The 25238-nt window shown below is 35.7% G+C and overlaps 1 protein-coding gene across 3 annotated transcripts in view; it reads left to right on the top strand.

The window, feature by feature from the left end:
* LOC149776665 (A disintegrin and metalloproteinase with thrombospondin motifs like) overlaps window positions 1-16208 on the top strand; it is a 28763-nt gene extending 12555 nt beyond the window's left edge. Inside the window, exons 8-13 of one of the 3 annotated variants that reach the window (XM_089942507.1) lie at window positions 5887-5921; window positions 6544-6658; window positions 7788-7931; window positions 12084-12219; window positions 14179-14298; window positions 15989-16208. In XM_089942507.1, the coding sequence (XP_089798633.1) occupies window positions 5887-5921; window positions 6544-6658; window positions 7788-7931; window positions 12084-12219; window positions 14179-14298; window positions 15989-16057 (619 nt within the window). In that variant the 3' untranslated portion in view covers window positions 16058-16208. The remainder of the gene's footprint in view (window positions 1-5886; window positions 5922-6543; window positions 6659-7787; window positions 7932-12083; window positions 12220-14178; window positions 14299-15988) is intronic. The other 2 variants (XM_089942506.1, XR_016416241.1) reach the window with 2 other exon arrangements.
* The last annotated feature ends 9030 nt before the right edge of the window (window positions 16209-25238 follow it).

The raw sequence follows: 25238 nt of genomic DNA, 5'->3' as shown, positions 1-25238 counted from the left end.
TCTGTTCGCTTGGAATGTTTGGCAAATGAACATCGAACTCCTTAATAATTTGATACATTATGCGATAGCAAATATAGTCTGACATCCATGCATGCAACTTCTTAACTTGAATATCTGCCTAAACTAACATAGTCCCTCATTAAAAGTTTGCCAAGACCAACACAAAGTAAAGTTTTAAACACTCAGTATGTACAATTTGTGTGTCACTTTGGGCTGAAAGGGGAATTAAACATTAGGTTTAAGGGGCTATAACGTCTTATCGGAATTTTACATCATGGATAGCACTATGGTCTCTATAGAAATGTAATATAAAGGTATGTGAGTTATAGGAATTAATCACTGCCATTGGGACGGTATTACCCTCTATGAGAATTTGAACAGGATGGAAATATAAACGAATACACTTAATGACTGGCATATACATTCCGAAACTGGGTAAGCAGAGGAAAATCTGCCAAAACTTTCGAAAGAAAGTCTACGTCGTACCCAGAAATACGGATAGTGAGACAGTTTCTGTAACCGTCTAAATCTTCTTGACCATAGTCATCAGTGGGTTCTAAACCCACTTAGCGAAATCTGGAAGGGTATTGGGTCTACATTATACATATGTGGCCGTCCGACTGGGAGTATATTTCAGTTCTGTTGGTAACTTAAGGGTTATTCCTGAAAATTTACACTGCAGGTTCATGTTTCACACAAAAGGTAGATTTAAAGATGCGAAAATTTTAAGAAACCCTAAAAGTAAAACAAAGATCAAATCTACTTTGCGATTAGGTTTATTGTTCTTCTTGTTTTGGACGTCAGTCCCTTTGTCTTGTTTGTGGACGTATCGCTTCTTGTTTTGGATGCCCAATCCCTGGTCGTGTTTGTGGAAGTATTGCTAACGTGATAAGACTTAGGACTTATCTTTTCTAGACAACAGTGAAAGTCTTTCGAACTGGAATGGATATTCTCTCTGCATGTTTAACACGCTACTAGTATTTGATGAGGGATTTTCTTATGTTCCAACCGTTACATACAGTGTTGATTGAAATAAGTTATCATCCTAAATGTGCGTCATTTTTTCTATAACAGAATAATACGTCTTTGCTTGAAAATACGAAGAACCAAAGCATATCAGTAACGACTTCTCTTCACAAAGTAAATTTTGTTCCTTAATGTTAAATCCTGGCTCAGAATATATTAGTAATGTAAAAAAGTAACTTTGGCGATAAAATATATTTACAGTCAGGAAAACGACGTCCTTGAAACTGGTCAACCTTTATGACTTGCTGGTGAAATTTCAGAATATATATATAGGAGGCGCCGTAGCGGACAAACGCTGGTCCAGTCGGAAACTTGCAGTTGAAATTTCGATGTCGTATGTCGAGAAATCCAATATCACGTGTTGGATCAAATTGCATGTCCGTAAAGTTCCATTTTCTAGATCGTGAGTTTAGAATTTATATGTTGAATTATACAGTAATGGTTTAAAGTTCTATTTCCTATGTCGGCGTTTTACAGTGTATATTTGGAATAACACAGTGGTGGTCGAAATTTCAATATCACATGTCGAGAATCCCTAATTCATACGTTGTATGCAACTGTTTGTGATGAAAGTTCAATTTCATATGGCGATTATTTATATCTCATATGTTCAATTTCACAGCAAAGAGAAGCAACCTCCTTGTTTAAAATAACACGGTCCGTTCATGACAGCTACCTCTAGCGAAGATATTCATAGTAATTCCCGACCTGGTACTTTCAAAATGTAAATGCATGAAATGTAATGGTGCCTCATAATTGAATACATGAATGATGTATCAAAATACTCGATATTATTTTGAATTGTTAAAGTGGACATTGTGTAATGTTACTTTAAACTCCAACACATCATTTCACCATAGAAAAAGAAGAATTCTGACATAAATAATCTAATGTCCAATCACCGCTGTGTAATTCAACAGATACAATATAAAAACTCAGCATCCGAAATGGAATTTTCAACACAAATAATGTGATTCAACACGTTAAACTGAAACTCTCGGTATATGAATTTAAAATGTCAACATCCGCCGGGTAATTAAGAAGATACATTCTAAATTTCGACATATTAGACATTAAAATTTCAACCAGTGCTGTGTAATTCAACAGATGAAATCTAAATACTCAACATATGAAATGGAACTTTCAACGTAAACTCTTTGAACCAATACGTAAATAAGAAATTCTCGACGTATGACATTGAAATTTCAACCACCGCCGTGTAATTCAAAAGACACAATCTAAAACCTCGACATAGAAAATATAACGTACAACAACTAATGTTAATGATACAATCTAAAATCTCGACCAAAAAAATGAAAGTTGAAGGACAAGCAGTTTTGATACAACACGTGAAATTGGAATTCTGGACATATGACATTAAAATTTCAATGGTAACTTTCTGATTAGACCAGCTTTTGTCCGCTACGGCACCTCATATATAACTAAGAGGTATTACTTGTTGCTCCATGTATACAACTTTCCAACGTTGTCCGCTGCCAGAATGAATTGAAAAGTGAGTCATACACACGGTCGCATTTCCAACAATGACGTTGAATTAGTCGTTGGATTTGAAATTTATCGGTGATTTTGGAAGCCGATCATTCTGTACGTCTGCCAAACATGACCCATAAGAGTGATTTCAACCAGCCATGCGTGATAGAAAGTCTAAAACGACTTTGATCGTCAACTATGCGTTCTTTATTCTGCTCATCACGCAAAGGATCCGATAGGTCGGTAAATTTGACCGCTTTCTCTGCTAGGACTTTAGACTTTAAAACTCTGAACATGACAGAGCATACGCTGTCTCTCTAAATTTCACGGACGTTAACTTGCTGTTATAAGATTGGATGTTGAAATAAACCTGGTCTACTGAGCGAGCTTTACTCTTGGACGATCTTGAATCTCACAGTGTTATATACCATTACAATGGTATTTTTTTACCACCTTATCACCCACAGGAGAGACCACCCGACAATTAGAAATCACCTTGCCAAGCACCACATTAGTAAAGTGTACAGCATTGTATCTAGTACATTAATATATACATTTATGAATACGGCATATTGTTAGTATAGTGTACAGCATTGTATCTAGTACATTAATATATACATTTATGAATACGGCATATTGTTAGTATAGTGTACAGTACTGTATCTAGTACATTAATATATACATTTATGAATGCAGCATGTTGTTAGTATAGTGTACAGTACTGTATCTAGTACATTAATATATACATTTATGAATACGGCATGTTGTTAGTATAGTGTACAGTACTGTATCTAGTACATTAATATATACATTTATGAATACGGCATGCTGTTAGTATAGTGTACAGTACTGTATCTAGTACATTAATATATACATTTATGAATACGGCATGCTGTTAGTATAGTGTACAGCACTGTATCTAGTACATTAATATATACATTTATGAATACGGCATGCTGTTAGTATAGTGTACAGCACTGTATCTAGTACATTAATATATACATTTATGAATACGGCATGTTGTTAGTATAGTGTACAGTACTGTATCTAGTACATTAATATATACATTTATGAATACGGCATGTTGTTAGTATAGTGTACAGCACTGTATCTGGTACACTAATATATACATTTATGAATACGGCATGTTGTATCTGGTGCATGTTTCTGCAGGGTCATTGAGAACATATTTGTAACTGCAGTGGAACATGGCCGACAGACGGCGATTTGTATTTATAGCTTCAAAAAAACATGTATCAACATGGTTTAATGTGGCGGTGTCACCAAATGTATTCCAAACAATCTATGCCGATCTATACCTGTCGCTGTTAATAACAGTTTATCAACGTCGCTTGATAACTCACTGCATTGCAATGAAGTTGTTAACGATATGTACCTATGACTTTGGCAAAAGTTTATCAATAAAGTATAATTTTGAGTGGTAAATGAGTTTATTGCAACAAAGTCAAGAACAATATGTCCCTATACTATTTATCAGTAACGTACGATGCTTGTGGACCATTCAGAATAATGCATCAATGTCGACAATACCTTGTACCTATCGCTTTAATAAACATTTATCAATGCGAAATGCAATAGTATGTAATGTGCATGGACGTGTATAAAACATAAAGGAAAACAGGTTCAAATGTGATATATAGATCCATGAAATAAAGACATTCATTAAAAGAAACTAATATTTAAGCATATTTACAACTTATTTCATTATTAAGTTATACGTCTAAAACATTACAGACAAGAAGGTAAGGAAATGTAGGAACGAAGAACTCGAGAATATAAGATCACTGAAAATATTTTGCATAAAAGCAAAGCAGACGTTAGTCATAATGTTACGTTAAGAAGCCCTTAATGTTAAGTTTAGAAGCGGACGATGTCACATTTAGAACCGCGTGATGTTACATTTAAAAGCGTGCACTTTTATTTTCAGTATAATGAGTTGGATCAGCGTAACATATTCAAGTGTTAGTCGCTATTTTTATTAAACAATATTGTCTATTATATAAATCTCTCTCTCTCTCTCTCTCTCTCTCTCTCACACACACACATACACACACACACACACACACACACACACACACACACACTGAATAGTAAGATCTCATTGTTGTTGGACACGATTAATATACAGGAACAAGGTCAACCTTAATAATGAATATTTGAACTAAAATCATAATGTCCATGGTACTTTCCAAGTTTTAGAATTATTCTCTAAAATATAGTAATACCTCATTATATATACTGTTTTCTCATTTGTGGAAACTATGTATTGGTCTGTAGTGACATACTTTTATTTATCTCCATCCAGTTAAATTAAATACGAAATTTTCAGAATAACGACTTTGGTACTGTTAAATTTACCCCTATGATCCACCCACCATGTTGATACTACACACACACACTGTATGTTCTGTGCTTGACCTTGGTAAGTGAAGGTAGAGTTTTGGCCTACCTGACTAATGTAATGTTTTTTGTGATGATGTTTACTTTAATTTAAGTACAAGACCTGACCTTGTTTACGAATTAGTGCACTTTTTCATTACTTCTTGAGCAATTGTTATTGTATTGCAATATAGGTCAAGTGGGGATGTATTTAAAAAGAATTTAGTCAACAATTATTCATTCCTATTTTAAGTTCAGCCTGTCGAATCATTTGCTGTTGTGCTTATATATAATTAGAGAGGAATTATCTCTTTAAATTATTCACTGAAATTACAAGGTGCTAGTCGACTTTTGGGACTAAAACACTACTTTGAGATTATTGAGAACTCATTCAAAGACATTCAAGATGTGGTAAATCATGACATTCAAGACCGTCGGTACAGCCAAATATTCAATATAATTTGAATTCATTCGGATCATTCTATACGTTTGGATTTGTAACAGAACACTGAGGATTATTTACGGTTTTATTCACAATACTGTGTCTGTTGAATTATGATGTTGAATTTTACTAAACTTGTTGGTTTTGCTTCTTTCTTTTACGTCTTGTAAGACCTATGAATCGTAACAGTATATATATATATATATATATATATATATATATATATAGATAGATAGATAGATAGATAGATAGATAGATAGATAGATACAACTCATAGTTCTTGCTATATATATATATATATATATATATATATATATATATATATATATATATATATATATATATATACATATATATATATATATATATATATATATATATATATATATATATATATATATATATATATCTGTGTGTGTGCGTGTACAAGATAATAATTGTATCCCACTGTTGAAATTAATTAAAAATGCTAAAATACCCTACGCCAAAAACAAATCTCTATCCATATATTTTCTTTTCACTTTCAGGCTAGATTTAACAGACCCAAATGGAGTTCCAATAGGTGAAACGTTATTTTATTTGTTTATTTACTTTCAGTACTTAAAACCTTATATATTTAAGCGTATTTACCTACGCTTCTAGTAATGCTTACTTTGTGAGATGTTTAAAAGTAAATGCCTATGGTTCCTGTTGACCCTTCCGAATAATAAAAGTTAAGCAGGTACGAGCATTTATGTTTAGTTACTCGCTGTGTTTCTCTTCTTGCTTTTAAGTAACTGTCGATTGCTTCTTTTGTATACCTGCTATTACCAACAACTAATCATAATTTAAATATATTTAAATAGGTTTGTATGTGCTTCTTCAAAAAATACAGTAAGCAGAACACCATGGTAAAAATACACAGCATGCGCATGTGGCATGCATGTGACATAATTTTCAGATGGGGGAATTATTTCTATGAGTAATGACTTCAGGTTATCATGTTACGTCTCTTTATACACAGGACGATTTTTGAGGGAAAAGTACCCAAATTCGTACAAATTGAAATGCCTGCATGAATTATGACGGTGTTGAAATATTACCTAATCATCCTAAGCAAAAGGATGTCCAACATATGCAAATTTAAATGAAAGTAAGCGCCTAATTAGCATATTGTTGATAGAGTTTGTAACTGTAATATTCAGGAGTGGCGAATACCGACGATATATGCCACTTGAAAGAGGGAGAATCGTCAGCAGTTATTGAAGACCAAGGGGCGTTTAGTTCTGTGGGAACTCTTGTCCATGAGCTGGCACATACGTAAGTGGATAGACCGTAAATAATCCGAAATATCGATGAAACCCCTTTCTAAGATATTTTGATGTACATGTACATTTTAGTGTTAAATTATATTTCCACTGAATGTTTTACATATTTTCTTAATGAAGCAGGAATATAAAGAGTCAGCTATTATAATTAATTATTGTGGCAAATAATGCACCGTTTTTCTTTTGGTGGCAATTTTCGTAAGACTAAAAGTTGACAACGAACTAGCCTAAAGCTTGGCCTCATTTCCTTCGTAGATTTCCTCGGACTTTTCTAAGTTGCCTTTAACCATAAGAAATAACATTAGTATGTGCATAGAGTACATTGCTTTGGACTTTGATACAACATCGTGTAATTCTTCCATTTAGTTTTAATTTTTACTTTATTAAGAAGACGTTTTATCACGGATACAAGTCAGAACTGACATGGAAAGATTTCTTGACTGTGCAAGAATTTTGGCGACAATTGGATCATATGGAATTCAAACTGAATGGGAGTGAAAACTCATTGGTAACTGCAACATTTCATTATAGACTCCATTAGGTTCACAGAAGGTGAAAGAATCAAAATATAGTATGACCACCTGTTAGTAAATATATCCTATATATTGTATTATGATTTTGTGAGGCAAGGACAACACCGACTAGTTGGTTGCAAAATCATACAAAGTTCGAGGTTTTAGTTCTATTGCTCCACAATAAGGCAAGTGCATACGAAGTTCGAGTTTTTAGTTGTATTGCTCGACAATAAGTCAAGTGCATACAATGTTCGAGTTGTTATTTGTATTACTCCACAATAAGGCAATTGCATACAAAGTTCTAGTTTAGTTGTATTGCTCCACAATAAGGCAAGTAAATACAAAGTTCGAGTTTAGGTGTATTGCTCGACAGTAATCACCTGCCCATTCTTCTTATGTTCCTAATTAAATATAACATACAACGAGAATCGAGCGAAAGGGTATACAAGTTTGCTTACTTCTGTCTGTTTGTCCCTCAGTGAAACAATGTGAATTGCTATTTTCTGCATAGCTGGCTTTATTTACAAATTATGTATGTGACTATTTAATACATAAGTACTACCTATCTTTTAACGACATCGTCACCAATCTTCTTTGACATTTCAGTTTAGGTTCAGACCACGATGGATGGTTTCGTTCAGAAAACTGTTCCTCAGAAGACGGATATATTATGTCTACAGTATCACCGCTGTCACCAAATGGATTCTACTTTTCACCATGTTCTATAAAATCCATCAAAGAAAACCTTATGTAAGATTTGTTCGATTTTCCGATTTTCTCTACCCCTCTTTAAGATGTTGATATTTAAGATAATAGTGACAACATATTGTGATCCGAAAAGTGGATAATGAGCGGGTCCAAGTTACATATGTGTATATTGCTACTTTTAATATTAGTAATTTTTGGGACGTGGACTTAGGTGTATCGATGTCATTATCCGTATTTGCCTCTTAAAATTTTTTGATTTTGTTTTCCAAATGTTCTATGATTGACATAATTTGTCACATGTGTCGAATGCATGAGGTATGGGTTTAAGTTCACGAGGTACAGGTGTGTGAATGTGTTTGAATCCACGAAGTATATGTATGTGAATGTGTTTGAATCCACGAAGTATGTGTGTCAATTTATTTAAATGCACGAGCATATGTGCGTGAATGTGTTCGAATCCATGAAGTACAGGTGTGTGAATGTATCTGAATCCAAGAAGTATAACAGTGTGAATGAACAGGTGTGTTAATGTGTTTAGTTCCTATATCATCTTTTTTTATTCATCTGGCTCCTATTACTTTTAAATAACGCTCCATGATATCGGTTTGTAATTTTATAATGATAGGATACCTATGAAGTAGCAAATATAATGTCAAGTTTTTGTATTCTGCGTTAATCAAATTAATATATGAATTTCTCTAAAACATATTGTCACTTGATTGTACAGATTCAGTTCACTCTGATATTAGTTCTATTAACACTTGATTGTACAGATTCAGTTCACTCTGATATTAGTTCTACTTCGTACTTATAGTATGAAAGCTACATTAGCTTATATAGCATGATTGGACTTTTCATTTTTGTTCAATCAGTTGCTCTGGAAAACTGGCTGATAAGATTTGTAAGTTTATATACATGTAGCCACTGCATGATTTAAACTTCTCGACATATGCAGCCAAGTGCCTAATAGGAAAATCCTACAATCAAATGTCTCAAAGGAAACATGCTGGAATCAAATGTCCCAAAGAGAACCTTCTGGAATCAAATGTCCCAAAGGGAACCTTCTAGAATCAAATGGCCCAAAGGGAACTTTATGGAATAAATTGCCTAAGGGGAATCTTCTGGAATCAAGTGTCTTAAAGTTAACATTCTAGAATAAAATGTCCCAAAGGGAACATTCTTGAAGAAATATGTGCATCGTTTTAATTATTAGGGCAATACATAAGTTGACATTCATGTTACATATCATTAAAACAATACAGTCAATCATATAGTCATTTGGAAACTTCAATGCTATATGTGAACAAAATATTGATATGGTTCTTAATTAGAAAATGAAATTATTTATTTTCCTTTTGATTTATATTTAGGATTGTATGGTTTGCTATCTTTTAAAAACGAAGGAGACATGGTTGTCCCTATTGATGAATTTGAAATCCCATGAAATGTTTGTAGATTAATTTATTTCTGATGCTACACGTTTGAGATCCTACGCCATTTTTGTAGATTAATTTATTATGATGGTATACATTTGAAATTGTATAAGGCCTTGGTAGATTTGTTCATGTCTGAGGGTAAAAGTTTAAAATTCTATGACAATTTGGCAGATTAATTAAATGTCTGAGACAATACATTTGAAAGCCTATAAAACATTGTTATTCATTCGAAATCCTTTGAGATGTTTATAGATTAACTGATTTCTGAGATTATACTTTTGAAATCCTATAAACGTTTGTAGATTAATTGATTTCTGAGGCTATTCATTTAGCAAAGAAGTGCATTTGAATCAGTAACTAAGATGTATGCAATGTAGACGGGATCCTATTTGTTCTGTAGAAGACCCATTTTTCGGTAAATGTTTCTTTGACTGATGATAACGTAAGTACTTTTGAAATAAACCAAGACTTCTTACACAAGCTGAATACAATACTTTTTTAAACTAATGTTCCCACATAGAGATCACAAACCGTTCTCGGATGACACCGGTAGACTCAACACTGGACACAAAGCTAACATTCTCAATAAACTCCACCTCAGTAATGTTTCGAATCACATCGGTAGCCTCAACACTTGATAAGGATCCCCATATATCTATTTTGGTGTCCATTCAAATCCATGTCAGGGTATCACATCACCAAAAACCTACTTTGTGTCCATTCAAATCCATGACAGGGTATCACATCACCATAACCTATTTTGTGTCCATTGAAATCCATGAAAGGGTATCACATCACCAAAACCTATTTTGTGTCGATTCAAATCCATGAAAGGGTATCACCTAATGCCTACTTTTATGTCCATTCTCATGCATGAAAAGGTATACGCTAACACCGACTTTGTGTCCATTTTAATCTAGGAAAGGATATCACATAACCAAAAACCTTCTTTTGTGTCCATTCCAATCCGTGTATGTGTACCTCCTAGAAACTATTTCTGTGTCCATTCTAATCCATCTCAGGGTACACCATAATATATATTTCTGTGTCAATTCTAATCCATGAAAGGCTACCCCTTAATAACTACTTTTGTTTCAATTCAAATCCAAAAGAAAGTGTACCCCATACAAATATATAACTAATTTTATGCCGTTCAAAATTCAAATGGAAGGGAACCCCGTAATACTCACTTCTATGTTCATTAAAATCCAAATTAAAAAGTACCATCTTATAACCACTTATGTGTCCATTACAACCAACATGAAAGGATACTCTCTAATAACTACTTCTGTGTCTCTTCAACTCTAAATGAAAGGGGTACGCTATAATAACTACTTACGTGTCGATTCCGACCTAAAGATGAAGTGGTTGTATTGCTTCCTTTCTTGAATCCGAATGTATCTGCTGGTACTGATGAATTAAGCATACAAATACGGGCCAGTGTAATGGCTGAATCTATTACTAAAGGAATGTACCATAATATCTCAACCGGAGTCTTCCCGCAATTGTTCCAACTAGCTAAGTCAGCCTCAGACATAAAGGTGGCAACAAAAGAGCCCTCTAGTTACAGACAATTATAAATCCTCATATTCGTGTTCCTGGTTCCAATTGCATTAAGCAAATAGAGGAATATGTAATCTATACAGATCAAGGCGATATTATTATGTTACGATTCTAGGTCCTAATACATGTAACAGAGAAAAAGTGAAGCCGCAGTGTAAATAAAATCCCAAAATTATTTCCTTACAATACAAAATAAGAATTCAAAAGACACTTAAAGTACTGTTAATTAAATTCCAATTATCCTAAATGCCATATCACAACTCCAAAAGAACAGAATGTTCCGAATGAATTCCAAGAGTCTCGTATAGACTGGGGTAACACAATGACGCACTCCAGAATATCTTCGAATGAATTCATACAATTCTTATAGTAGTGTGTATAAATCCAAACGTCAATGAGCACTTTAAAAAATTCTAATGAATATTGTGAATAAATAATTCACAAGTCTAGCATGAACGCTTTATGTTTACCACTTAAAGTCACGGATAAAATATAAGTACATAATGTAAATTAAATATACATGATAAATGGTGCAGTTTATACTGATTTTTTTTTTAAAGTATATGCTTCTGGTGCACAGTTGTTTCTCTCAAAAATCCAAAAATTATACAAATAATCCCAATTGACTCTTTCATTGTAATGTATTTGTACATAAGCTCCCATTCGACTCTCGTTTTGTTTGGCCTTTTTGTACATATGTCTTTGTGTAGATTTTCTCCGTTAGACTCTCTCCATCCTCTCTCTCCTCTTTGGTATGTCTTTGTACATTTGCTATCATTCGATACATTCTCTCTCTCTCTCTCTCTCTCTCTTGCTCTCTCTCTCTATCTCATCTCAACAATGGTAAACGAATTGTGTTAGTTAATGATTGTCATTGTACATTCTATTATTATGCCTGCATTTCTGGCGATTGATTATATTTGTGTATTATTCCATGTTTCTGTCTATATTGCGTGTCGTGTGCTTGTGCGTTTTCAGTGCCTAACTATGTATGTATACTGTGTGTTCATTCATTACGATTCTTTTGCTAGCTTATGTTGAAGCATGAACTGTGTTTCCTTATTTGATGCAATGTTTCATTTTCCTCTCTCTCTCTCTCTCTCTCTCTCTCTCTCTCTCTCTCTCTCAATACACAGCCAATCGTTGTTCCTTATTCGATAAAATGCTTCGTTTTCCTCTTTTTCTCTTTGAGTAGACAGCCAAACGCTTCTTGCTTGTTTGATCCTCCACAACCATATAGTCTTGACAAAAACTTAACATCTTTACTCCCTGGGCAAATATACAATAGAACACAGCAATGTAAACAAGTGTATGGAACAAGATTCTGCTTGGTATGTCTAATTATCACACACACACACACACACACACACACACACACACACACACAGAACGCAACCTTGAAATTCTTTATTAAAAAAAGAAGCTTAAAGGATATATATACTTTTAAATTGGTAATGTGCATGTACTTCCAAGATGGGTGTCAGAATAACTAGTAACATTAGACCACGTGATGGTCAGTTGTACGAATTTTTCTTTGGTCATCTATATACATGTATTTCATACCCAGTTCTGATTTACACTTAACTGGACCGTTCGTCCTTACATATATAGATTGGAGAAAAGATGGACAAATAAACACACACATACATGGAGAAAAGATGGACAAATAAACACACACATACATACATAGATTGGCGCATGATTGGATGGTTGGATATATATAAAGAGAGAGTGATAGATAGATAGATAGATAGATAGATAGATAGGTGGGTCCGTGGATCAGTGAATGGATGGATGAATAGTGGGTAATAACAGAAAGCTGTATTGTAGGTCATGGAAGAAAATATACCTGCACTTAGGCCTACGTGCTTTTATATTCGATGCTCAAAGGTTACTTAGTCCCTTATACTGCGTAAATTTATTACATTTAGATATCTTTATGTTGAATTATCTTTCAAAGGTTACTTAGTCCCTTATATTGCGTAAATTTATTACATTTAGATATCTTTATGTTGAATTATCTTTCAAAGGTTACTTAGTCCCTTATATAGCGTAAATTTATTACATTTAGATATCTTTATGTTGAATTATTTTTCAAAGGCTACTTAGTCCCTTATATTGCGTGAATTTGTTACATTTAGATATCCTTATGGGGTCGTCCATTAATTATGACAACAAAATGGGGGGAGGGGGTTTGAAGAAGTTTGACAATTGTTGACATGGGGGAGGGGGAGTTCAAGATAAATTGACGTCAACAATTTTATTTTTTACAATAAATTTAATAAATCAAAAAATAGGAAATTAGTCTTTGCGTTGGTATGGCACACACTCGCTCGCCCGTCAACAGCCCGCCAGTTTAATCCTAAACCGGTTGAGCTCTTGCCAAGGTAGTCATAGTCTTGCATCATCATATTTTGTATTTATTCAGTGTAGATTGTAGACTGTAGACAGATTAACCACATATGGCATTAATCTGAAGAAATTAATGAATCAGCCACTATGCCCATTATAACAATTGAGGAATATTTGGCTTCCCCATGGGAAGATGATAAAAGCTAGAATATAAAGTCTCGATTTTTTCATGAATTCAAAGTGTTATAGTCAAATTGAAATCTATTAAACAAGTTAAAAAAAATGTATTAAAATTTATTTGTAGACCTTTTAGTTTCCATAATTCTATTTTTAGCATAAAAGCCAGCCGTATAAAATATTGTTAGTTTGTGGGGGGGGGACATTTTGACATAATTTTATTAGGGAGGTCACTGAAAGTTTGACATTTGTTGACAAGGGAGGGGGAATAAAAAAAAGTGCCTAAAAATTGTTGACATAATTAATGGACGTCCCCAATGTTGAATTATCTTTCAAAGGTTACTTAGTTCATTATATTGCGTGAATTTATTACATTTATATATCTTTATGTTGAATTATCTTTCAAAGGTTACTTAGTCCCATATATTTCGTAAATTTGTTACATTTATATATTTTTATGTTGAATTATCTTTCAAAGGTTACTTAGTCCCATATATTTCGTGAATTTATTACATTTAGATATCCTTATGTTGAATTATCTTTCAAAGGCTACTTAGTCCCTTATATTGCGTGAATTTATTACATTTAGATATCTTTATGTTGAATTATCTTTCAAAGGCTACTTAGTTCCTTATATTGCGTGAATTTATTATATTTAGATATCTTTATGTTGAATTATCTTTCAAAGGCTACTAGTCCCTTATATTGCCTGAATTTATTACATTTAGATATCCTTATGTTGAATTATTTTTCGATTTCAGAGTGTAGGCACAAAACTAGAAGACATCTGTTATAAAATGTACTGCTGGGATCCCATTTTGCCAAACGTTTGCTCAGCAAGATTTCCAGCTGCTTTAGGGACGTCATGTGGACCTAACAAGGTATGAACACTGTGTTGTAGGTAACTCTTTCCGAACATCTCCATAACAAGAACACTACTGCCGAATACAAAATGTGTAAAATGGCTGACACAATGTCCATAAGATCAGAAGCCCTGTCGAATACAAGATGTGTAATAAGGCTGAAAACATCTCCATAAAGAGAACACCTCTGCCGAATACAAAATGTGTAATAAGGCTGACTGACATCATCTCTATAAGAAAAACAGCCCTGTTCAGTACAGGATCTGTAATAAGCCTGGGGACATCATACTAATGTTATATGCAATGGGTCTCTTTACCGAGCGAATCAAACACTTCCATGATTTATTTTCCAAGTCCCTTGTTTTCCAATATATCCAAGGACTTTCAGACATAAGTCATTGTCAACTGAAAGTTCACATAATGCTCAAAGACCGTAACTAATTTTCCTCTAATCAATCAATGATCACAGATGTCCCAACTTCACATTTGCATCACAGCTTTGCTCCTATATATTAACTAATTCCCATAATCAAACAATTAATCACTAAAATCTTATAAATTATTCAAATGGAGACGGAAATACGAATGACGCATACCTTAGATTCATTACAATAAGAATATCCAGGCCGAATACGGGATGTGTAATAACGCTGCGAACATCCCCCTAATACGAACACCCATGCCGGGACGTAGTATAGGCCTGAGAAATCTTCTTAGTAAGAACACCTCTGCTGAAGACATGATGTATAAGTAAGACTGAGAGCATGTCCATAAGAATAACACGCCAGCCGGGTCAGAAATGTAGAATAGGCCTGATTCACCCTCCTTATTTTTTATTCAGGGCGACATATTGAAAGCCGCGTTGGCTCAGTCGTTGGGCCGAACTAGTGACCGAAAGGGAATAGGTTTAGATGCTACCAAATCGGCGGCTTGTTGTTGGCTACCTTGGTAGGGCCTTTGAAATGCCACTTTATATACCTAAAACTCTTCATTTTTTATATATTTGTAATAGGTTAACGTGTTTTAATCAAAATAAGGAAAACTGCATAAGCTCCCAGAATCTTTAATTTTCTCTAACCTTTTCATTTTTGTTTGTATCGGTCACTATAATATGTGACATGTGTCCCTCATTTATTTTTAAAATTCATTCTGTTAAAGCATAATACGACTAATTATATTAACCGATTGAAATACGTAAATTTAAAACACAATTTTAGAAAAGTCATTAAGAATTTAAGAACTTGCAACGGTCTTGGTCTATGATGCATTAAAGGTACAGTACTCGAGGTAGATGATATTTTACCTTCTATGGAAAGTACAGCACTCGAGGTAGATGATATTTTACTTTCTATGGACAGTACAGTACTCGAGGTAGACGATATTTTACCTTCTATGGAAAATACAGTACTCGAGGTAAATTATATTTTACCTTCTATGGAAAGTACTCTACTCGAGGTAGATGATATTTTACCTTCTATGGAAAGTACAGTACTCGAGGTAGATGATATTTTACCTTCTATGGAAAGTACAGTACTGGAGGTAGATGATATTTTACCTTCTATGGAAAGTACAGTACTCGAGGTAGATGATATTAAACTGTCTATCTACTGATGAATGGAAAGTACAGTACTCGTGGTAGATGATATTTTACCGTGTATCTATTGGGGAACTCATCTTATCCCTGTGTTTTTTTAAATTTCTTTTCCAGTGGTGTGTCGGAGGAGAATGCGTTCATGACAACCGAGCCCCTAATATACCAAGTGAAATAGTAGGATGAATAACAGCAAATTTTCGGAGCTGTTAAATGTAACGAACTGAAAACCTGATTCCATTTTTTTCTGTTCTTCATTCTGAAATATACTAAATTTCGAAAATTGTATTGTATGCTTTTAGCTCATGTACATTGTTCAGAATAATGAATATTTCTTTTAAAACCAGTGAACTAATCATTCAAAGTATCTTTAAATAAATGGCTTGTTTGCTTAGTTGTTTGTTTTGTGTTTTTAATGGCACTTTAAATATAGAGTTAGCCATATCATGCTGAGGAAACAGTAACAAAGTGCCTTTCCCAAGGAAACACTGAGAACACCGAGGCATATATATATATGCATGCTCCTATGTCACTGTATCTATATCCCATTACCTTTGCTCACGGGTAAACAATTGTTTTATTATTACATATATATGTACAACCAACTGATTATAATCAGTGAAACGCGAATGTGGCCACACAAAGGAGAGCAGAGACATGGGGTTAGAGACACTTACCTAGATCAGTAACCAAAGAAACGCCGATTAACACACTATGGTTACAGCATTTGTGATAATTTTACTCGACTTTCATTTTCTGTAAATCCGTTACCCAATGCTTTCTTATTTGCAATTTGGAGTTGACAGGGATTTTCCGTTACCTCCAGCATAGTCACGAACTTTTCCATGCTAATTAGTGTATCCTCGACAGCAAACGAATACAGTTTGCTGAACGTATTGATACTAGTCTCTCTTACCGAGAGGATTTCCGAATAGATACGTAATTGTAACTATAATCGTACTGAAATTATTTTGCCAGCACCAATCAAAACACCAGTTACTATCGATATAGCCCCAACAACAACATTTCTGACTATTGTGCTTATAATGGTTGATGTAGTTCTGATTCCTGCCCCACTCAGACCAGCGTTTGTCGCAGCGGATTTTCGCAAATAGCACTGGGTGCAACACATCCAGGTTTATATTTTACGAGTAACTTTAATCTATTCTTGACTCATTTTGTAGTTGTTGCTCCACTTCGATTATGTTTTCACATTGATAACATTGAGGTCTATCAATTGTTCTCGTTTGACAATATAATCGTATAGTATACAGGCCGACATAGATCAGGTGCAACATGTACGCGCACTTCTAACCCATTACCCATTATTACTTGTACACTGTCATACAATCGTAAAAATATGCTTGGGGAATATCTAAATTCCGGCGAATGTGTATTCATGTAGCCTAGCACCGTTGTCATTGAAGACCATACCGATTACACCACTGAATAACGTTTAAAACGATCTTTCTCGTCTTAGCACAAAATGTGTTACCGAACAGATGCGTCCTTGCTGAAGAAGAGTCGATACTTTATTTCTCTCATATGAGTCATTGGTGGTACAACATATTCATTGATATATGCAAACGGAATGAGTTCCGCGGTGAATTCCACTTCCTCGTTGTAGAAGCAATCCCTGAGTGGTTTCGCACCTGGTGGTGCCGCCAAGGATCGGACGTGCAAATGCTATAACACCAAGCTGACTTCTACTTGGTATTAATACACCAGAGTCATCCCAACGGTTGTATTATAGTTGACATTTAACACGATTATATTGAGTGTATACGAGGGTTTGTTAACACCGATTTGAAGCAGATATTCGTAGAAGAGTGGTACGAAATCACTATCGATTTTAACATCTTTTGTTAGGCCATCAATCACTTGGTCGGCAAATTATGCAACCTTATTACAGTAGCCAGAATTCATTATGTATATAATGATAACTCTAATCTTAAACACAACACCAAAGACAGTTAAGAACCCTTTCGGATAAAAGTTGAGTCCTTCAAACCGAATTTCATATCCACCGACCAGAGACGTCGATATTGTGTATATGAACGATTATTCGATATTATCGTCTTTATTGATAATGATGGCTCACCAGTATGAATAGTATTTATAACTATTGCAATTGCACCCCATTTGTCACAAAAATCGGCAACGATGAATAAACATGATCCAGATTTGTGCATCTTTAAGAAGTGAGGTTTAGGTGAATCGACGTCATTTCCGACGTAACTGAAAATAAGTCGGCTATTTACTATACCAGTCCTTTCTTCCTTTCCTTCAATGTTACTATGCTTGCAAATACACCCCCTAAAGTTACCACGAGTGGTGGCGGTGGCACGTCAGCGAATGTCCCATCCACATATTGTTTTGTTTGACTTATTTTACTATTGCAAGTTAATAAAAACTGGTAATGGACGCGTGGCCTTCCGCGGGCTGTGCTGGATAATCAATGTCCTCTGCATCAGAGACCTCGGCCTGGTGGAGTTCGATGACTTGTTCCTGGTAATCGACGGCATTTTCCTTTTTAATCGTCTACAATGCGCCATGCGTGCACCACCTGCCATCTTCAAAGTCACACAGACGTAGTTCCGACGGCCTCTATTGCCGCCTCTTTTTCAATTGTTACAAGGAATGGAAAAATTCCACCGGTCTTCTGTAATTAAATCAACTTTGACTTGCATAATTTTAATGTCAGCGAGGTTTTATTTGGTTTGGCGGCATTAAAATGATTAAGTTGGTTTTGGGTTAACCACACTAGTTAATTTTCTTGGAGAAAGATTCATTGTAAAACCACAATTGTTTTCTTCATTGCAAGTTTTATTTTTCATCTAATTTTAACTAAGTACGACATTAACGTCATGATAGGGCAATATTATTCAAAGACCTGCCAGGTTCAATTGTGAATTTGAAAATAATTTTATTAATCGTTTTATGAAATCTTTTCAGGCGCATAAATGACACTCATAAAAAACCTCATTAAACCACCAGCGCCCTCTAACAACAGAGTCTTGTCCGAACGAATCACGTGAATATGTTTGTGACTACCTGTGATACGGTGATCGTTGCCCGCATTATCGGCAATAACAAGCCCACTGACATGTGCATACAAATAAAAATGGACAACGAATAGTCTACAATACCTCTAGGAGTTCCAGTGAAAAGCAATATATCGGGTACAGTGTTATAAAGTCAAAATTGGCAAACCAGAGTCGATATTTTGATGTGCAGATGCGGTTTGATTTTGTGCGTAGTTGGTTTAATCAGAATATCAGGGCAGCGATTACTGGAACGTGTTTAGATGTGGGGCAAATAATTTACGTTTATCGGCTGACGCAAACATTAGTTTTAATAGGAATGTTGGCGGTGAAGTTGCTGCTACATCGGCAGAATTACCAGGAACACCATAAAGCAAATACCCTGACGAAAAACACATTCAAGGATACAATTACTATGGTCCTGGTACACGGCTTTATATACAGTCTAACAATCAACCAAAGATTGGTGAAGCACCCGTAAATTGTGTTGATGATGCGTGTTATGTCGATGATCGTGTTTGTAATAACTTAGATGATATCCCTGTATGGCACCTTGCCGACGTGGATTTCATTAAAGACTTGAATGCGATCAATGCAACACTAGGAGTACGAATCGCAAGATGGATAAACACTAGAGGTATGAAGACCAAAATTGTTTCTTGTGGCTATCGAGGGTAAAATATATTGATATAACCGTTTTTGAGCGGATTTTATCAAAAATATGTTATAGTTCTCACGGATATTGGAAAAGAGAAGCAGCCGTTGACTAACTGACAAGCCATTAGGGTACCTTGCGAAAAAGGTACCATTGATTTTGCTAGAGCGTGGCTGGCCAAACAGGAAATGTGGCAACTTTAGCTACCAGTGCCAAGACAAATTTCACGTGGTTGGTTTGATGTTCAAATACCATATGAGGTTCATCAGGATGATATCCTTTTTCTTACACATGATCGTGTCATTGATCAACTGCATCGTGATCGACGAAGTCATTTTCCCACAGACAAGCATGAGTTAACAATTGTTCATGTTAAAAACAGATATAAAGAAGCGGAGTCGTTGACGTTAAACAATTCTGCAAATGTCGCAAATGCAATTAAGTACATTTATGTACATTGACCGTTAAACTAGCCATCATTCCAAATTGATCCTGGTAAAGAATTTATTGGATCCGTTGCGGCACTGTTGCTGAAACACCGTGCGTTTGATCGAATTATACATGTTTATATACATCGTGACCAGGCTGCTGTGGAACGATTCAACAGTACACGTACCGAACGGTTGTTTGGACACCAGTACGAAAAGATTAATAACGAGGTCTCAGATGCATGGGGCTATTATAATGATGTCAAATCGCAGATCAATTACAGATCCATGACACGAATGAGTAATATGGCTTCCATTAGTCATACGTGCGTTACATAATGTAACCACGTGTAAAATTGTATTACAAACTACTGTTGGCGATTCAGTAAAAAAAAATTACGGTCACTCAGAATAAGAATTCACAACCACCAAAAGTATAAACACTCATAAACAATTTCTTCCTTATCTGTATGCACCTGGAAAGTTAGAAGGTGGTATGGTCCGTCGATGTATTTATTATCTCGAAACGGATGATACTCAAAGACAACTAACACTTTATCAAAAGATCCCTGTTAATTAGAAAGCAGCATAGCCTTCTAGCGGTGCATTTGTGTGTTAGGAATTGTACATCGTTCCTGCTAATACGAAATTAACATCAAGGTCTTTTTAATGCTTTAACGTGCATCAGTGTGTATCTATCACAAGGTGATTCGTACTCGCATGATGGACAAATACGTAATTGGTAATTTCGTCCGGAAATATCGCAAACTCACTTTGGTGTATGGGCATTCACCCATTTGATTTTTCCTTGAACTAATCAATTTTGCAGTTTTTTTGCGAATTCACGTCGCTCTCGAAGACACCCCAGACATATCAGGCATGAGATCATTTGCACCATAAGCCGTGGAACACCTTTGGACTTTTTAATGTCCTTGGATCCATCCACAATTAAATACATTTTACGTAGTAGTCCAACATATTCGATTGTTTGTTTCGTCTTTGGATTTGCTAACAAACTATAATTGGTGTTATTTTCGATTCTCTATACTGTCAAATTTCTTAGCGAGTGCGCTTGATGCCATATTTGAATGAACATCATCGGTGGTTATATGGATCAGCAACGTGTTGGTGTCGGCATAAAGCATCTTGACACGATCCTGGTAAAACGGTTTTATTTTATCGTAATAAAATTGATACATGAGCACTTTTGAGAAGTCAAGTACTGATGAATTAATATAGATAGGTTTTGCCAACTTGTGTTTTGATTTTTTTTTTTTGTGCTATGAACAGCAATAAGTCCACCATCAAAAATCTGTCGGGGTATTCAAATGGCGGATCAGTATTAGGCCTTCGAAGCTGATCGAGTTCACTATCATTAACAATGTCGACTCGAATTAGTTTTCGTAAATTCTCTATCGTATTTACCAAATACGGAATTGTTTTTGAGTTTAAAGAAATCTATTGTCAAACGTTGTTGGAAGCCTTTGCTTTCAAATTCGTATCCATTTAAATGTATGTGGCCATCCTGGTTTGTTGGCCAAATCCAAGCATTCGATGGACTTTACTTACTTTCATTCTTAATCGCAAGTACAACTGCACATTTTGTACGTGTAACACGTAATTGTTTTTGCAATGATAGACGGTGTTTTTATTCATGCACAAACACACATAATAATAAAAGTAGTCAGCTTTTCTTTAATCTCTTTGTATTTGTATATTACGCTCACGTGCACATTGTTTCAAAAGTTGTAATTTTATATTTGCAGGCAGTAACTGGTTTACATTTGGCTGTGGATCATTTTGAAATCCAGCAATTCACGTATGTTGGCCTTTCGCATAAGACTTGGTATTAGCAATCCAAGCTGTCGTGAGGTCCATTTTAGCTAATGCAGAGTGGGCATGCTTATACATAAGGGACAACGTTCTCTAAGAAGTCTGTCAGTAACTTGTTTTAATTTTTCTACTTTACCAAGATTAGAAATTGCAATCACTTCAGTCCTAGCTATTATTGCATTCACTCATGTGTCTGTTTGATCAGCAACTTCGGGTATTTCATCAATAGTGTCATGTGTTTGTGAAATCACAGGTGCAGCATATATATTTTTACTAACGCCATAAAACTCGTGAACAGATCCGCATGGCTGGTGTAACAGATTAAATGAGATGACTCCAATGCCACATGACATAGTGGAGCACCAGTACCAACTCGATATGCGAGCAGATTTAATTTACAATCTTCATAATTACATTTATACCTAATAATTCATATTATCCAAGGCAGGTACTTAAAATCCAAAACATATTCTTGGTGATTTTATGATCGACGAATTAATCATGCGAAATTTGACCGTCGACAATCAACAAAGCTATTCCGGACTAATCAATCTTGATTCGCGTGAAGGTCTTGGTACACACTGTGTGGCATGCTCGATTAATGCACGTACGATTTGATTTCCTTTTCATACATTTCAGCACCTCTAATTGAATTTCCCGTATATTTAAACGTAATTAATGCACCCTTATCCTCCCCGACATTATCGACATAGAAGCGCAAGGATCCGCCAAACTGTGGATGTGAAGCCATAGGGTCATTCGAGGTAACTGTGGATCCGAGACCGCTGTCAGATGACCCAGTGAATATGATGATTAAACGAGAAGCAGATGTAATTAAGTTTGACCTGGGTACAGTCAAGCACAAAAGCGTTGTTAGTCCGAGTTTCATCTGACCCTTACCACCCCATTTTTGATCTTTGGACAGTTATGTTGGGGTGCAGGGTCAGATTCCAATGCTTATCGAAACGTTGGAATTCGCCGACACCATTTGGTGTCGGCATGGTGAAGCCGCTTACAAGCTGGCACAGCAAACTTGAACCTTTCATCGAGATATACTTGCATGAAATCGATAGGAATGTGATTTATTTTCTCAGAAATTACGATCATAGCATTCGTTATGTCTTTAATCCGTTGACAGACGAGACGAAAGTGCGTCGTTGCTGAAATTTGACCTGGATCTGGCCATTAGCATGCCTAGTCACGCGACTACACAACTCTCGCAATCTACATGTCAATGACATCAGAGGTCATACAGTCACTTGATATCAACAAGACGCCATTTCTAGTGTTGTTGTAGGAAAGCAAATCGAACATAAAAATGAAAATCACGTAATGTTTATAGAAAAATGAAACAAATCATAAACTTCTCAACCTATTTATTGTGAAAAAAAGACCGAAAATCTGTAAATGTTGCAGCAATTTGAAGAAAACCAGATTCACTACGCAAAGAGTACATGTCAGTGTGCTAGTCACGTGACACAAACAAAACCATCGCTGACACGGCCTCGGTACTTCTTGAAAATAGTTTTCTCCATCCTGCTGCGATATCGACCGGTTTCTGGTCATGTGTGTGTATGTGTGTGTGTGTGTGATTTTGATTTTTAACGTAGCTTTAACAACTTTTCAGTCATATCGCTACGATGTCTGCAGTGTGGCAGTTTATAGTGATGTCTAGCACTGGGGCATCAATCCTAACACTAACCTCTTAATGCTGAGCGCCAAGCGAAGCAGCTGTTAGTATCATTTTTTGTAAGTCTTTGGCATGACTTGGCCGGGGATCGAACCCACGAACTTTCGCGTCCGAGGCGGACGCTCTAACCGCTAGGCCACCGGAGCGGTCATTTCCGGTCGTTGTTCTCAAAATGCATATGTTGAGAATTAAGTGAGCATTATATTTATTTACAAACAGTAAGTGACTTCTATATACTATGTCCAAAATTCTATGTACAACAACTTTGGAAATTTGTTTATTTGTCGAAATCACGTGACTATATAACCTCTGATGGCACTGACATGTAGGTTGCGAGATTTATATAGTCTTGTGACTCGGAATGCAAATGGCCAGATCCAGGTCAAATTTCAGCAACGATGTACTTTCGTCTGTCAGCGGATAAAAGACATTACGCATGCTGTGCTCACAATATTTGAGAAAATAAGTCATATTCCTATCAATTTCATGCAGGTATATCTCGATGAAAGATCATTCAAGTTTGCAGGGCCAGCTTGTAAGCGGCTACCCCATGCAGGGCCGGCGCTACCATATAGGCAAACTAGGCAGCCGCCTAGGGCGCTGATTTCAGGGGGCGCATTTCTCCAAATCAACAACAGTTTTAATAAATAAATAAATTTCAGTTTTATTGAGGGTCGTTTTTTACCCTGGTTTATTTCATAGAGGGACAAATAATCGGGTAGATTCAGTCTGACCGAAACACCAGGCTGACCGGAACAAGCAAAATGAGTGAGTGAAAATCGCGCGTATACAAAACTTTCAGGACGTAATTACGTTCGCGTGTTTTTATAGGCCACGAGTTTTTCCTCACGCGTATACGAAACCTTCAGTTTGCCGCAGTAACCAAATTGGGGGGGGGGGTAACTCCTTATTTTAATGGTATAAAGAAGGAAATAATTGAGCTGACAAATGGGGGGGGGGGGTGGCGCCATAATCTAACCTTGCCTAGGGCGCCAGATAGTCTGGCGCCGGCCCTGACCCCATGCCGACACCAAATGGTGTCGCCGAGTTCCAACTTTTCGATAGGGAATGGACTCTGACCCTACTCCCCAACATAAATGTCCAAATATCAAAAAAAGGGTGACAAGGGTCAAAGGAAACTCGGACTACAGCGTTATATACAAGACGCCACGCGCAGGAATCACCGAATTACCATGTTGTCATTTCCGTCACACATATATGAAAAATATGTTTTACGTACACGTTTGGTTCACACCAGATAAGCGGCGACAGGCAAGAATACTTCGATACTTCCAAAAATTGATTCACGTTATTCCTTTACGCGCCTGAAAATAGGAAGGTGAGGTTTCAATAAGCGTTGATAAAGCACGTTGGCGAACTATTTTCGGGGGGGGGGGGGGGAAATAAATATTTTTACTCTCGGTGCAATAAATCGGAGTCCAACTGTCTCCTTAATTAAAAAGGAAAAACATTTGTATTGCGACCCAATATATCCCGATCAGTAGTGAGCACTCAAGGCAACTAAGCCAATAACACATATTATCAACATTAAATTCATCTACTAAGTTAATCGCGCTAGTACACAAAAACATTATAATCACATCAGTGTGCCAACAAAAGAAAAATAATATATATATATATATATATATATATATATATATATATATATATATATATATATATATATATATTGCTGGCTGTGTTAAGTTTGACTGTT

The sequence above is a fragment of the Sinohyriopsis cumingii genome, chromosome 18 (genome assembly GCF_028554795.1).
Source record: "Sinohyriopsis cumingii isolate HCF-2022 chromosome 18, ASM2855479v2, whole genome shotgun sequence".
NCBI lineage: Eukaryota > Metazoa > Mollusca > Bivalvia > Unionida > Unionidae > Sinohyriopsis > Sinohyriopsis cumingii.
This window is presented reverse-complemented; position numbering and strand designations above follow the sequence as displayed.